The sequence below is a fragment of the Phyllobates terribilis genome, unplaced genomic scaffold (assembly GCF_046119375.1).
Source record: "Phyllobates terribilis strain yellow unplaced genomic scaffold, ASM4611937v1 Scaffold_11__3_contigs__length_659146591, whole genome shotgun sequence".
Classification (NCBI taxonomy): Eukaryota; Metazoa; Chordata; class Amphibia; order Anura; family Dendrobatidae; genus Phyllobates; species Phyllobates terribilis.
Window position 1 is genome coordinate 34,942,036 of NW_027362771.1, and position 14,861 is coordinate 34,956,896.

Genomic DNA, 14,861 nt, shown 5'->3' on the forward strand with positions numbered 1-14,861 from the left:
AAATTCTTTTCTAACCTTGGCCAGGTCTGTGCCTTGCAACAATTCTGTCTCTGAGCTCCTTGGGCAGTTCCTTTGAGCTCATGATTCTCATTTGGTCTGACAAGCACTGTGAGCTGTGAGGTCTTATATAGACAGGTGTGTGTCTTTCCAAATCAAGTCCTATCAGTTTAATTAAACACAGCTGGACTCCAATGAAGGAGTAACATAGTAACATAGTTTTTAAGGTTGAAGGAAGACTAAGTTCATCTAGTTCAACCCATAGTCTAACATGTTGATCCAGAGGAAGGCAAAAAAAAACATGTGGCAAACACTAAGCTACACATTGGGGAAAAAAATTCCTTCCCGACTCCATACGACAATCAGACTAGTTCCCTGGATCAACGCCCTATCAAGGAATCTAGTATATATAACCTGTAATATTATACTTTTCAAGAAAGGCATCCAGGCCCTTCTTAAATTTTAACAGTGAATCACTCATTACAACATCATGCGGCAGAGAGTTCCATAGTCTCACTGCTCTTACAGTAAAGAATCCCCATCTGTGATTATGATTAAACCTTCTTTCCTCCAGACGTAGAAGATGCCCCCTTGTCCCCATCTCAGGCCTCAGAGTAAAAAGATCAGTAGACAGGTCTCAAGTAGACAGGTCTGAGTAGAACCATCTCAAGGAGGATCACGAGGAAATGGACAGCATGTGACTTAAATATAAGTGTCTGAGCAAAAGGTCTGAATACTTATGACCATGTGATATTTCACTTTTTCTTTAATAAATTTGCAAAAATGTCTACATGTCTGTTTTTTTCAGTCAAGATGGGGTGCAGAGTGTACTTTAATGAGAAAAAAAATGAACTTTTTAGAATTTACCAAATGGCTGCAATGAAACAGAGTGAAAAATTTAAAGGGGTCTGAATACTTTCCGTACCCACTGTACTTGTATTTCGGTAAACAATATTTTACATATTAATTAAATAATCAGCAGTTGACTGACTTTATCGCTCCCTTGCAAGCACGAGAGTATTAAAAATCTTCATGATTGGCCGCCTGGGACGGTTGGCACTACCACCTTAGAATGGAGGGTACTAGAATCCCCTCTCTTCTCTCCATTTATATAATCCATGTATCTTAGTTCATTTATTCTGCTGATAGCACGATGAAGGCAGCGGGCAAGCTTGTGAATTGTTCAGTGCTACCCGATTTACTCTGAGAAAGATGATCGCATTTTGCATCCATATTTTTCAGTCAAAATCAGGAGTGGAAAAGGGTCGTATAAAAGAGAAGCATAGATCTTTCCAATATGTTTGTGTTTTTAATCCACTTCTGAAATACTGGTGCAGAAAATTACCGTATAACCCTAAAGCCACATTGTGAGGTTTGCTTCCTTGATATAGTAAGGCCTTGCCATTAGTTTTGCATGTTGACAGTGTCATTTCGCTTAAGTTGAAACTTTTTTTTTTCTTTTCAGGACACTGCAGGTTCAGAACGTTATGAAGCCATGAGTCGTATTTACTATCGGGGAGCTAAAGCTGCCATTGTCTGCTATGGTAAAAGACAAATCTATAATGGTTTAGTACCCATTATACCACTGACATGCTCTGTACTCAGACAAAGTGCAATGAACGCCTATACTTTTACACCTGAGAGAGTATTTTATCCAGTGGACCTTTATAACTAATCCACTATATCACGAACGCCGGATATTGAGCTGGTGTATGGAGTTGTGCTTATGAGCTGTGCCTGCACAATACATGGTGGTTGTCAGCTGTGTCATACAGCCAGCACCTGTTTCTTAATAGCAGTGACTGGAGCCTGCTCTGATCGCTGCTGAGCACTTAAATGCTGATGTCAATTCCCAACAGCAGCATTTAAAGTGGATCTGTCACCTGATCAACAGTGGCCTGTGCTTACTTTTGTTTTTCTCCGCTGCTCCTCTGAGTAATCCAGTGTTTGGGGATTTTTTAACCGCAATATTAATATTTATGGTTTTTATAAGGGAGTGTGGCTTTCAGGGTAATAATGCAGAGTAGTCTAATATGACACTGATTTGAAAAAAAGTAAAAAGTGATTATTCAGGAGAGTAGAGATAGTAAAATATGAGCAAAAACTGGTCAATTTTCACTTGGTGACGGGTCATCTTTAAGTGTCACAATCCTGTTGGGTCATCTGTTCTGCCCCAAACCTTATACTTGCGATGGGATGCTGGGCTATTACATTGGCAGCCGGTCCCATCAGGAAGAGGTTAAAGGGCTACTGAGAAAATGGAACGTGCATTTTTCTACATTGTAGGTGCATTCATGTGTGGTTGAGAAGAATGTGAGATCTTGTGGAACCAGTCAGTGGACCTTAGCCCAAGAGCACTTCCTGTAGAAATCCAACCTAAATGCAGTTTTACTATTGCATAGTTATAAAAAAAAATCTTTACCTAGATGATTATTTTTTTGTGTAACAGAGGAGTCAAAATCCCACGGAGAAAGATACAGTTAGAGTGTAACTAAACTTTTAAAAAGGATGAAGCCCCTGAAAAGCTCGACTGATCAGTGGGGTCTGGATCACAGAGGAGTGTAGGGGCACAATAGGACTTCTCTGTGTTCTCTTGCATTAACAGAGCTCTTCTGTTCCATGCATTAAGTGATCAGTGGGGGTCTCAGCCCAGACCTCTACTCATCAACAGTATTTTTAAGGAGCTGCAATATATTAAAACAGATTTTAAGGTTTTGTTACATTTTAAAACTAAAATGAGTTTTGTTCTCAGTGCACTTGGTTGATTTATTGTATGTTCTGACCATTTTTCCTTCAAAGTTAAGATACCATTCTGTTTTTGTTTTTTTCTTTGTTTTTTGATTTCACCACCGGATAGGCATCAGTGATTTATGTTCCCTGTTGGGAGTAAAATAAATTACCTGTGGCCGTCTTATAAAGTTTCCAGCTCTGCTTCAGCCCTTCTCCATCATCTTATGACCACAATTGTGATTGTCCAGAGGTCAATGCGAACGGTCACTATCTCTCTTCGGCCTCGCTCACACTCCTGTATAACATGAGATAAAACATCGCATAGCGCTCAGACCAGTGCAGATCAGCGATTATATTCTCATGCCGATTCAGCATGAGAGAACAATCACAACGTGCAGTGAGTGCATCCGAGAATCAGCTTATTCGCACCCATACCATACAAGTCTGCGGGTGTATGTGAAACATCGGACTGCACTCGGATGTCAGCTCAGTGCAGTCCGATATACGCAGAGTCAGGCAATGGAGGAGATGGAAAAATTACTTTTCCCGTCTCCTCCGCAGCTGTGCTGCGATCCTCTCATGCGAGAGAACGGGAGCACATGGCACTGACACTCGGCTCACACTCGCAGCAGAGCAGGAGCCAAGTGTCATTAGCATGTCACATCTGATGTTATATTGTGACTCCAGCCGTAGGGCTTGCTTGCCGTATTTTTGTCCGTGATAAAAAGGGACATCATTCGGACCAATATTACTCAACGGGGCAGTGCAGATGACTGATTTTTTTCACTGACCGAATCTGCATGTGAAAAGAAAAAAAAATTGCAGCATTCACTACTAGTTGCTTCCGTAATTCAGAGGAGACACACCCATTCAGGTCTACGGGTTCGTTAAAAATAAAAAAAATAAAAAATCGGATTCCTTATGGAACCATAGTATAGCATCGGATTTTAACAGATGTAATTCTGTAAGATAGGAAACTGTAAATGGTCTTGTTAATGATTAGTAGCTGCTGCTGTAAAAAAAAAAAAAAAACATGGATTGTATACGGACTGCACACAGATGACAAGTGACAAAAAAAAAATCGCCCGAGTTTTCTGGATGATACTCTGAACAATTTGTTTATACGCTCATGTGAACTGACCCTTAATGTAAGTCTACGAGAGCCTCGCTCTTAGGCTATGGCCCCACTATCAGTATTTGGTCGGTATTTTTTCTCAGGAGTGGGAGCCAAAACCAGGTAAGGAACAATCAGAGAGAAGGTCTAATAGAAACAAGTCACCAATTCTGCATTTATCACCCACTCCTGGTTTTGGCTCCCACTCCTGAGAAAAAATACTGACCAAATACTGATAGTGGGGCCGTGGCCTTAGTCTCATACACTTACATTGAGAAGTGACCTCTGGTCTGCCCAGCATACATTAGAGCAATCCAGCAGGTCACAACTGCGGTTGCGTGGTGGAGAAGAGGACCGGAGGGGCGATTGGTTAGTATTTTACTACACACAGGGATCATATATTACTGATACTTATCCGGTGGCAAAATAAAATAAAAAAAACCTTGAGTGGTGGTTTAAAGACAGCATGTCCGTGCAATTTTTAATAATAATAATAATAATAATAATAATAAAAAAAAGGATTACATTTTATCTGGACCCAAAACATCTTCGCTCATAAGAGCGTTAAAATTGACAAAATGAATAAGATAGCTGGTACCTGAACATTTGTGACTTTAGGGCGATGGTGATGATATCTACCTGCACAATAAGGCTAGGGTACATGGCAACATGTGTCGCGCAACGCTAAAATTGTAGAGGCACCTGGCAGCATTGGATTTAATTATGTCCTTTTGGTGTGGCGTTGCAACCTTTAACTTACTGCGACACAGAATCTCAAATGTTTCCAAATGTGTTTCATTTTATGTTGCACGCAATACAATATACTCAGTGGCATACCGCTAATACGGCAGACCACGTGGCCACTATGAGGCCAGCGAGTCAGGGAGGGGGTGTGGGAGTGGGAAGGGTCGGTACGAGGGATGGAGCCGAGCTCACCCCCCCCCGCTTGACATCGCACTGTCAACTGTATAGTCATTCCAGATACAGCTGAAAGCAGTTATTGAACAGGGGCAGTCAGTTCCCTCCTCCATCATTCTCCCTGCGCTTCTGAGCTCTGGCATCTCAACACAGCGGGCTTGATGACGTCACCACTTCGCACCCGCTTTACAGAACTGTGTAGAGTGTTCAGAACACATGCTGGATAGACCAGAGCAGCAGGGGAATAAGGAGAGGTATTTTTTTATTTTAAATCAATGGGGGTCATTATACTGTTTGGAGAGCTGTGTGGGGCCCTAAAACAATTTGCAAGGCTATGTGTGAGCCATTATACTATATGAAGGGCTATGTGGGTGCCATTATACAGTTTGCAGGACTATGTAGGGGCATTCTACAATGTGGAGGGCTATGTGGGAGTGGAGCCATTATTAGGTTTGCAGGGCTATGTTGTGGCCATTATACTATTTTGAGGGCTATGTGGGGGCCATTATACAGTTTGGAGGGCTATGTGGGGGTCATTATACAGTTTGCAGGACTATGTGGCTGCCATTATACTATTTGGAGGGCTATGTGTGGGCCATTATACTATGTGGGGGGCCGTTATACTATTTGGAGGGTTTTGTGGGGACCATTATACAGCTTGGAGGGTTTGGGGGGGGGGGGCATTATACAGCTTGGAGGGCTACGTAAGGGCCATTATATACAGTTTGCAGGGCTATGTGGGGGCCATTTTACTGTATGGAGGGCTGTGTTAGGGCAATCATACTGTGTTGGGATATCATACCTTTCGGGGTAGAGGGTAATTAGGGTCATCATACTGTGCTTGTGGAGGGTACTGTGGATGAATTCACTGTGGTGGTATCATACTGTGCTTGGAGGGCACTTTTTTGGAGTCATACTTTTTGAGGGCAATGAAAGGGGCATCTTAATGCTTGGGACCAATAAGCGGCTTCAATAGGAGGCAAATTATTGTGAGATATGCTTTTCTGTAACCTCGCCAAATAGAGTGTGTGTGTGTGTGTGTGTGTGTGTGTGTGTGTGTGTGTGTGTGTGTGTGTGTGTTGAAGGGGGGCAGTTAGGACTTCTTCTATGGGGCCCCATGATTTCAATAAACGCCCCTGCTTAGGCCTCAATGCAAGTCGCCCATGACTTGCGACTTATTTGAAACTTGGCTGTTTTATCTACGTCAAACTTCATTTTTGTTAAGCGACTTTTGAGAGCGTTGCTGTGGCCATGTACCGAAGACTAAATGATCAGGTTTGTTTAGATCCTAACTGCCTGATTCTCATTTCACCAGTGGACATTTCATAGGTTCCATACACATTGGATTGTCAGATGGCTACATAAATTAACATGAAGATTACAGTGTCACATTGTGACTTGGCATCTGATTGTAAATGGGGTTGCCATCGTGGCTGCGAAAGATACAAACCTGTTGTAAGTGTGGTCACAAGTCGCATTTGACTGCCATTATGAACCGCCATGTAAATTGCATGCCACTGTGCCTTGTCTGTGATTTTTTATTTATTTTTTTTTAAAAAGTTGCTCAACATAACTAATATAATAAGTGATTTTTCAAACTCAACACAAATGCCACTTTTAACACATTAATGACAAAGTGCTGTCAGTTTACAACACTTTGTTTTGGGCTTTAATACTGTGTTATTGTAAATTTTAGGCATGAGGTAAATGCTCTTTCAGTCTAGTAGGATCAGGCCTGGGGGCAAGACAAACAGTTTACTACCTGTTCTGTCTTCTATTTCGCTTGCTCAGTGCTGATATTTCTGTAGGGTCAAGCGATCATATAATCTCTGGGTATCTGCTGGCATAGCTGGGCTACTGGTCCCGGAAGGTCCTGATCAGCTTCGCTGTCTGCTGTACCCCACTTCACTGCCAGTTCTCCTCTGTAACTGGGGCTCTAGTGAAAAATAACAACTGAAAATAAATAAAAAATAGTTCCCACTACCAAAATAAGTGAAAATACATCTATTACATAAATATTTAAGGAAAAAAAAAACACTATACAAAAGTAGATCTCCACACTTCTGTAATAACCTTTGAATGAATTCTCCAGGTTATCTGGTATGAAATGTGAGCAATAAAAAATAAATAAAAACAATCAAAAATTGTGTTATTTATGCGTGGTAAAAAATGAAAAATTATATAAATTACAAGCTATGGCAAAATTCACACATTAGTTTGTCCCAGTCTGGGTACGGACTGCGATGCATGGACTGGCCACGGTCTCCTGACCCTTACTTGATAACCTCATAAATGCCTATGAAGCTATTGAATTTGTGTTGGGAGACCCAGGGTTGATCTGTGCACCATAGACTGACACACAGATGTGTGAATGCAGCCGAAGTATACAAATTACAACGCGAATAATACAATTTGTTCAGCATAAATATAAAAACATCATACAGCCATATCATTAAAAAAATGTGGCAGCTAAAAAGAGGCAAAAAAGGAAAAAAATAGCCCGTAATAAGGACCTTTCAGTCCTGTTCATTGCAGTCTCAGAAATATTCAACGCCTTCATGACAAGCCTAAATGACCTGCTGCAAACCTGATGGATAGCAATTTCCCTGAGAATCAGTAGCCCAGTCCTCATGGAAAATGGCATCCAGCTCACCAATAACCTTGGGTTGATAACAGAGTACTCCGAAAAGTTAAGAGAAGAGATAATTTCCTTCCACAAGTTAGGAAAAGCATATAAATAGATATTAAGGCATTGAATGTTCCCAGTTGGAAACATAATTCACAAGCTGAAAGTTAAAGGAACACTGACTACACTGATAAAGGAAGCCCTCACTGGCTGCCACCAGATTCCTGAGGCAAGTGGTCAAAAACCCTTCAGTGACTGCAAAAGATCTGCAGCCAGACTTGGTGGCAGCAGGCACTGAGGTTTAAGTTTGTAGAGGTAGGGCTTATGCAGACTTCCTTGTAAATCAGTCCGATCCTGGACTGGAATGCAAGGACTGGCTGCAAATTTCCCGACTAGAACATGACAGATTTATATAAGTCTATGAGGCTGACACGCTCTGGTCAGTCCGTACATTGTGGTTCCAGATCGGAAAGATTTGCTCCGACGTCTGAATGAGCCCTAAGTCTCATAGTAAATGCTGATGGTCTTAATACCTGAATTCCAAGATGTAGACCTACTGATCCAAATGTACAAGAATATACCGAAAACCATATAGTGAAACCACAGAAGTTTCAGGATTCTATTATGTGGAGAGATTAACCAAAACTAGAACTGCTCAATTCTATAGATCAGTGATCTATCTGGAGGAAGAAGAGTGAAGTAGAAGCTGAAAAGACCCCCCCCCCCCCCCCCCCCCCGCCTACAGTGAGGCTTGGTGGTAGCCCTGATGATTCTCTGGGGCTGCTTTGTTTCCACTGGCACTAGTAACCTGCATCATTCGGAGGGCAAGATGGATTCAATCAAGTATCAGGAAATGCTAGGTCAATACATTCCTTAAGGAAACTGAACTTTGTGCGTCATTGGACCTTCCAACAGGCAATAATCTGAAATATACCTCAAAATCCATAAAGGTTTCAGAAGAAGTCCTGGAAGATTCTAGAGTGGTTGTCACAGGCACCTGACTTGGTGGGATTTGAAGAAGGCAGATGCATCACACAAACCCAAGAATATTAGTGAACTGGAGATCATGGAGGAATGGGTTAAGATTCTTCAGGAACGGTGCCAAAAGCTGTGGTCTGCCTATGTATCTGGGTTTTCAGAGGTTATAACAGCCAAAAAGGTACTCTACTAAGTAGTAAAGACACTTGTCATGAAGGGGGTAGAATATTTCTGAGATTTTAATAGTCAGCTGAAGTGGAATTTGTGAGGAATTTAGAAAAACCTTTTTAAATGTGTAGTGCTGAGCTACGAAAAAAAAACAAAAACAAAACTAAGTGTTTATATTTTTGTTAATCAACCTAATTTGCAATGGGTGTTGAATACATTTGATTGCAAATATATATATATATATATATATATATATATATATATATATATATATATATATATATATATATATATATATTATATAACTCACACATACAGTACAGACCAAAAGTTTGGACACACCTTCTCATTTAAAGATTTTTCTGTATTTTCATGACTATGAAAATTGTACATTCACACTGAAGGCATCAAAACTATGAATTAACACGTGTGGAATTATATACTTAACAAAAAAGTGTGAAACAACCGAAAATGTGTCTTATATTCTAGGTTCTTCAAAGTAGCCACCTTTTGCTTTGATGACTGCTTTGCACACTCTTGGCATTCTCTTGATGAGCTTCAAGAGGTAGTCACCGGAAATGGTCTTCCAACAATCTTGAAGGAGTTCCCAGAGATGCTTAGCACTTGTTGGCCCTTTTGCCTTCACTCTGCGGTCCAGCTCACCCCAAACCATCTCGATTGGGTTCAGGTCAGGTGACTGTGGAGGCCAGGTCATCTGGCGTAGCACCCCATCACTCTCCTTTTTGGTCATATAGCCCTTACACATCCTGGAGATGTGTTTGGGGTCATTGTCCTGTTAAAAAATAAAATGATGGTCCAACTAAACGCAAACCGGATGGAATAGCATGCAGCTGCAAGATGCTGTGGTAGCCATGCTGGTTCAGTATGCCTTCAATTTTTTATAAATCTCCAACAGCGTCACCAGCAGAGCACCCCCACACCATCACACCTCCTCCTCCATGCTTCACGGTGGGAACCAGGCATCTCTAATTTGGATTCATCAGACCAAAGCACAGATTTCCACTGGTCTAATGTCCATTCCTTGTGTTCTTTAGCCCAAACAAGTCTGTTCTGCTTGTTGCCTGTCCTTAGCAGTGGTTTCCTAGCAGCTATTTTACCATGAAGGCCTGCTGCACAAAGTCTCCTCTTAACAGTTGTTGAAGAGATGTGTCTGCTGCTAGAACTGTGTGTGGCATTGACCTGGTCTCTAATCTGAGCTGCTGTTAACCTGCGATTTCTGAGGCTGGTGACTCGGATAAACTTATCCTCAGAAGCAGAGGTGACACTTGGTCTTCCTTTCCTGGAGAGATCCTCATGTGAGCCAGTTTCTTTGTAGCGCTTGATGGTTTTTGCAACTGCACTTGGGGACACTTTCAAAGTTTGGCCAATTTTTCGGACTGATTGTCCTTTATTTCTTAAAGTAATGATGGCCACTCGTTTTTCTTTACTTAGAATTTGCTTTATGGCAAGAAAAAAGCAGCTAACAGTGTATTCAGTAGCACTATCAGCTGTGTATCCACCTGACTTCTGCACAATACAACTGATGGTCCCAACCCTATTTATAAGGCAAGAAATCCCACTTGTTAAACCTGACAGGGCACACCTGTCAAGTGAAAACCATTTCCGGTGACTACCTCTTGAAGCTCATCAAGAGAATGCCAAGAGTGTGCAAAGCAGTCATCAAAGTAAAAGGTGGCTACTTTGAAGAACATAGAATATAAGACATATTTTCAGTTGTTTCACACTTTTTTGTTAAGTATATAATTCCACATGTGTTAATTCATAGTTTTGATGCCTTCAGTGTGAATGTACTATTTTCAAATTCATGAAAATACAGAAAAATCTTTAAATGAGAACGTGTCTCCAAACTTTTGGTCTGTACTGTATACACAGGGTGGTCCGAAAGTAGGTGGCCAGAAAATAACATTTATTTTGATTTCTATATAAAGTTATATTTGCTAACACAAGCATAACATTGACAATTACATTTTATTCTGAACAATAATACTAAAGCCCTTAAATGTTATCAATGCAGGGGCTCAAACTGTTTTCCCTTACAATTTGCACAGCTTTGAAGTCGCCTCTTGCGCTTCAACAAACTTTTTTGCACAAGTCTCTTTGGGTATTAATTTCTTGAAATGCATCTCTTATGTAATTTTTCAAATCACTGACACTTTTTGGTTTTCGACTATAAAGTTTGTCCTTGAGTACTCCCCAAAAGAAAAAATCCATTGGGGTCAAGTCTGGTGAACGTGCCGGCCAATCCATTTATTAGGAAATGTTTCATCAGGATACTCGCGGACTACTCTTGAATAATGTGGAGGGGCCCCAACTTGTTGGAAATAAAGGTCGTGTGAATTAGGCTGTTGCTGTAATTGGGGAACAACTTGATTCATTAGAATTTCGAGATACTTATCTCCTGTGACTGTTCCATCAAAAAATATTGGTCCTAAAACACCAAAACTTGAAATACCACCCCAAACATTGACACCAGGCTCATTTAGTTGTTGATCTAATGTTAAATGCATGTTCTCATTATACCAGTAGATACAATTATGTCTGTTAATATGGCCGGAGAATTTGAAAGAAGCTTCATCACTCCACATAATGTTATCTAAAATTACTGGATTTTCTTCAATTTCGTTAAGCATAATCTCACTAAATTGCAGCCGCCTGTCTGGATCGTCCTCCAATAAACCATGAATTAGACGTGGACGATAAGCTTTCCACCCAATAGATTTCAGGATTCACATGATAGAAGCTCGTGAAATTCCCAATTCCAAAGAGGTTCTTCTGGTGGACTTTTTTTGGACTCTGAACAAATGTTTCAGCAACAAGTTGTTTATTATCTTCTGTACAGACTGTTTTGGGTCGACCAGTTTTTGGAGCATTAAGGATTGAGCCAGTGGCATTGAATTTGTCATGAATGCGGTAAATGGTTTGTGGCTTTGGGGCTTGAGTACCAAATGTTTCAACCCAATTTGCTCTAACGGTTTCAGCATTTTGAGATTTCTAATACTCTGCTAAAATCCATTTTCTTTGATCTGTATTTAAATTATTTGCCATTATGTGTTATCTGAATTATCTGAAAAGAAAACAGATTTGGGGGAGATCTATCTGTGAAAACTAGATCTGTGAAACTGGCTCAGTTGCCCTTAGCAACCAATCAGATTCCTCCTTTCATTTTCCAAAGAGTCTGTGAGGAATGAAAAGTGGAATCTGATTGGTTGCTATGGGCAACTGAGCCAGTTTCACTTTACACCATGTTTAATAAATCTCCCCCTTCATAACCATATTACACCTTCTGTCCACCTACTTTTGGACCACCCTGTGTGTATATATATATATATTATATATATATAAATAAATTTTCTGCACTGATCCATAACAGCCTGAGCAAGAATGGGGTCAGATTATTTTAATTCCATAGTCAGTTAAGTTGTTTTTTTACTAGTACATTAAGTTATTACACAATTTTTTCCTCTCCTCTAGATCTCACAGACCGCAGCAGTTTTGAAAGGGTAAAATTCTGGGTTAATGAACTGCAGAACTTTGAAGAGGTTGGTATATTCTATTTATCATCTGGAAATGAGGCTTACCCCGTGATCTCAATGATGTTTTTTTTCTATTCCCAGCACTGCCGAATATATGTTTGTGGCACAAAGAGCGACTTAGTTGAAAATGACAAGGGCATGAGACAAGTTGACTTTCATGATGTCCAAGATTATGCAGATGGTAAGGTCTTTTTTATACTGCTACCTGAGTTTTTAGTAGTAGAATGCATAAGTAGTAGGATGTAATCTTTACTTCTAGTAGATAGGGTCTTATATTGCTATATTAATGTAACAGTTTGATAGTTTATTGCCTTCTAGTTGTTTGGCGGTGCTTCCCAGTACTTTGACAGCCTGCTCTGCGCAATATTATATTAGAGAGAGAGAGATTGTCTTCTTCTCACCCAGCGTCTTACTTATGGTTTTGTAACCCATTCCAGCTTTGGTCTATGATCTTGTCCCTGACATCCTTAGAAAGCTCTTTGGTCTTGCCCATGTTGTAGAGGTTAGAGTCTGACTGATTGAGTCTGTGGACAGGAGTCTTTTATACAGGTGACTATGTAAGACAGCTGTCTTTAATGTAGGTAACGAGTCGATTAGGAGCATCTAACTGGTCTGTAGGAGCTAGAACTCAATGGTTTGTAGGGGATCAAATACTTATTTCTCACTGCAAAATGGAAAAAAAATGTATCTAATTTATACAATGTGATTTTCTTGATTTTTTTTTGGGATATTCTATCTATCAATGTTAAAATTAACCTACCCTTAAAATTATAGACTGTTCATGTCTTTGACAGTGGGCAAACTTACAAAAACAGCAAGGGATCAAATAATTATTTCCTTCACTGTAATATGTACAGTACAGGCCAAAAGTTTGGACACACCTTATTTAAAGATTTTTCAGTATTTTCTTGACTATGAAAATTGTACATTCACACTGAAGGCATCAAAACTATGAATTAACACATGTGGAATTATATAGTTAACAAAAAAGTGTGAAACAACTGAAAATATGTCTTATATTCTAGGTTCTTCAAAGTAGCCACCTTTTGCTTTGATGACTGCTTTGCACACTCTTGGCATTCTCTTGATGAGCTTCAAGAGGTAGTCACCGGAAATGGTTTTCACTTCACAGGTGTGCCCTGTCAGGTTTAATAAGTGGGATTTCTTGCCTTATAAATGGGGTTGGGACCATCAGTTGTGTTGTGCAGAAGTCAGGTGGATACACAGCTGATAGTCCTACTGAATAGACTGTTAGAATTTGTATTATGGCAAGAAAAAAAGCAGCTAAGTAAAGAAAAACGAGTGGCCATCATTACTTTGAGAAATGAAGGTCAGTCAGTCTGAAAAATTGGGCAAACTTTGAATGTCTCCCCAAGTGCAGTTGCAAAAACCATCAAGCACTACAAAGAAACTGGCTCACATGAGGACCGCCCCAGGAAAGGAAGACCAAGAGTCACCTCTGCTTCTGAAGATAAGTTTATCCGAGTCACCAGCCTCAGAAATCGCAGGTTAACAGCAGCTCAGATTAGAGACCAGGTCAATGCCACACAGAGTTCTAGCAGCAGACACATCTCTTCAACAACTGTTAAAAGTCGACTTTGTGCAGCAGGCCTTCATGGTAAAATAGCTGCTAGGAAACCACTGCTAAGGACAGGCAACAAGCAGAAGAGACTTGTTTGGGGTAAAGAACACAAGGAATGGACATTAGACCAGTGGAAATCTGTGCTTTGGTCTGATGAGTCCAAATTTGAGATCTTTGGTTCCAACCACCATGTCTTTGTGCGACGCAGAAAAGGTGAACGGATGGACTCTACATGCCTGGTTCCCACCGTGAAGCATGGAGGAGGAGGTGTGATGGTGTGGGGGTGCTTTGCTGGTGACACTGTTGGGGATTTATTCAAAACTGAAGGCATACTGAACCAGCATGGCTACCACAGCATCTTGCGGCGGCATGCTATTTCATCCGGTTTGCGTTTAGTTGGACCATCATTTATTTTTCAACAGGACAGTGACCCCAAACACACCTCCAGGCTGTGTAAGGGCTATTTGACCAAGAAGGAGAGTGATGGGGTGCTACGCCAGATGACCTGGCCTCCACAGTCACCAGACCTGAACCCAATAGAGATGGTTTGGGGTGAGCTGGACCGCAGAGTGAAGGCAAAAGGGCCAACAAGTGCTAAGCATCTCTGGGAACTCCTTCAAGATTGTTAGAAGACCATTTCCGGTGACCATTTCTTGAAGCTCATCAAGAGAATGCCAAGAGTGTGCAAAGCAGTCATCAAAGCAAAAGGTGGCTACTTTGAAGAACCTAGAATATAAGGCATATTTTCAGTTGTTTTACACTTTTTTGTTAAGTATATAATTCCACATGTGTTAATTCATAGTTTTGAGATATATATATATATATATATATATATATATATATATATATATATATATATATACATACATATACACATATATATATATATATATACACACACACACAGTGCCTACAAGTAGTATTCAACCCCCTGCAGATTTAGCTGGTTTGATAAGATGCAAATAAGTTAGAGCCTTCAAACTGCAAACGAGAGTAGGTTTTATGAACAGAAGCATAAATCTTACAAACCAAAAAGTTATGTTGCTCAGTTGAATTTTATTAAATTTTAAACATAAAAGTGTGGGTCAATTATTATACAACCCCTATGTTTAATATTTTGTGGAATAACCCTTGTTTGCAATTACAGCTAATAATCGTCTTTTATAAGACCTGATCAGGCTGGCACAGGTCTGT

General features: G+C 40.3%; 1 protein-coding gene across 1 annotated transcript in view; it reads left to right on the plus strand.

Annotated features, from left to right (window-relative positions):
* The window catches only part of RAB24 (RAB24, member RAS oncogene family), a 44,028-nt gene that overhangs the window by 13,085 nt on the left and 16,082 nt on the right, over positions 1-14,861 (plus strand). The window contains exons 3-5 of the mRNA XM_073651188.1: positions 1,463-1,541; positions 12,024-12,091; positions 12,167-12,266. Coding sequence (XP_073507289.1) covers positions 1,463-1,541; positions 12,024-12,091; positions 12,167-12,266 — 247 coding nt within the window. The remainder of the gene's footprint in view (positions 1-1,462; positions 1,542-12,023; positions 12,092-12,166; positions 12,267-14,861) is intronic.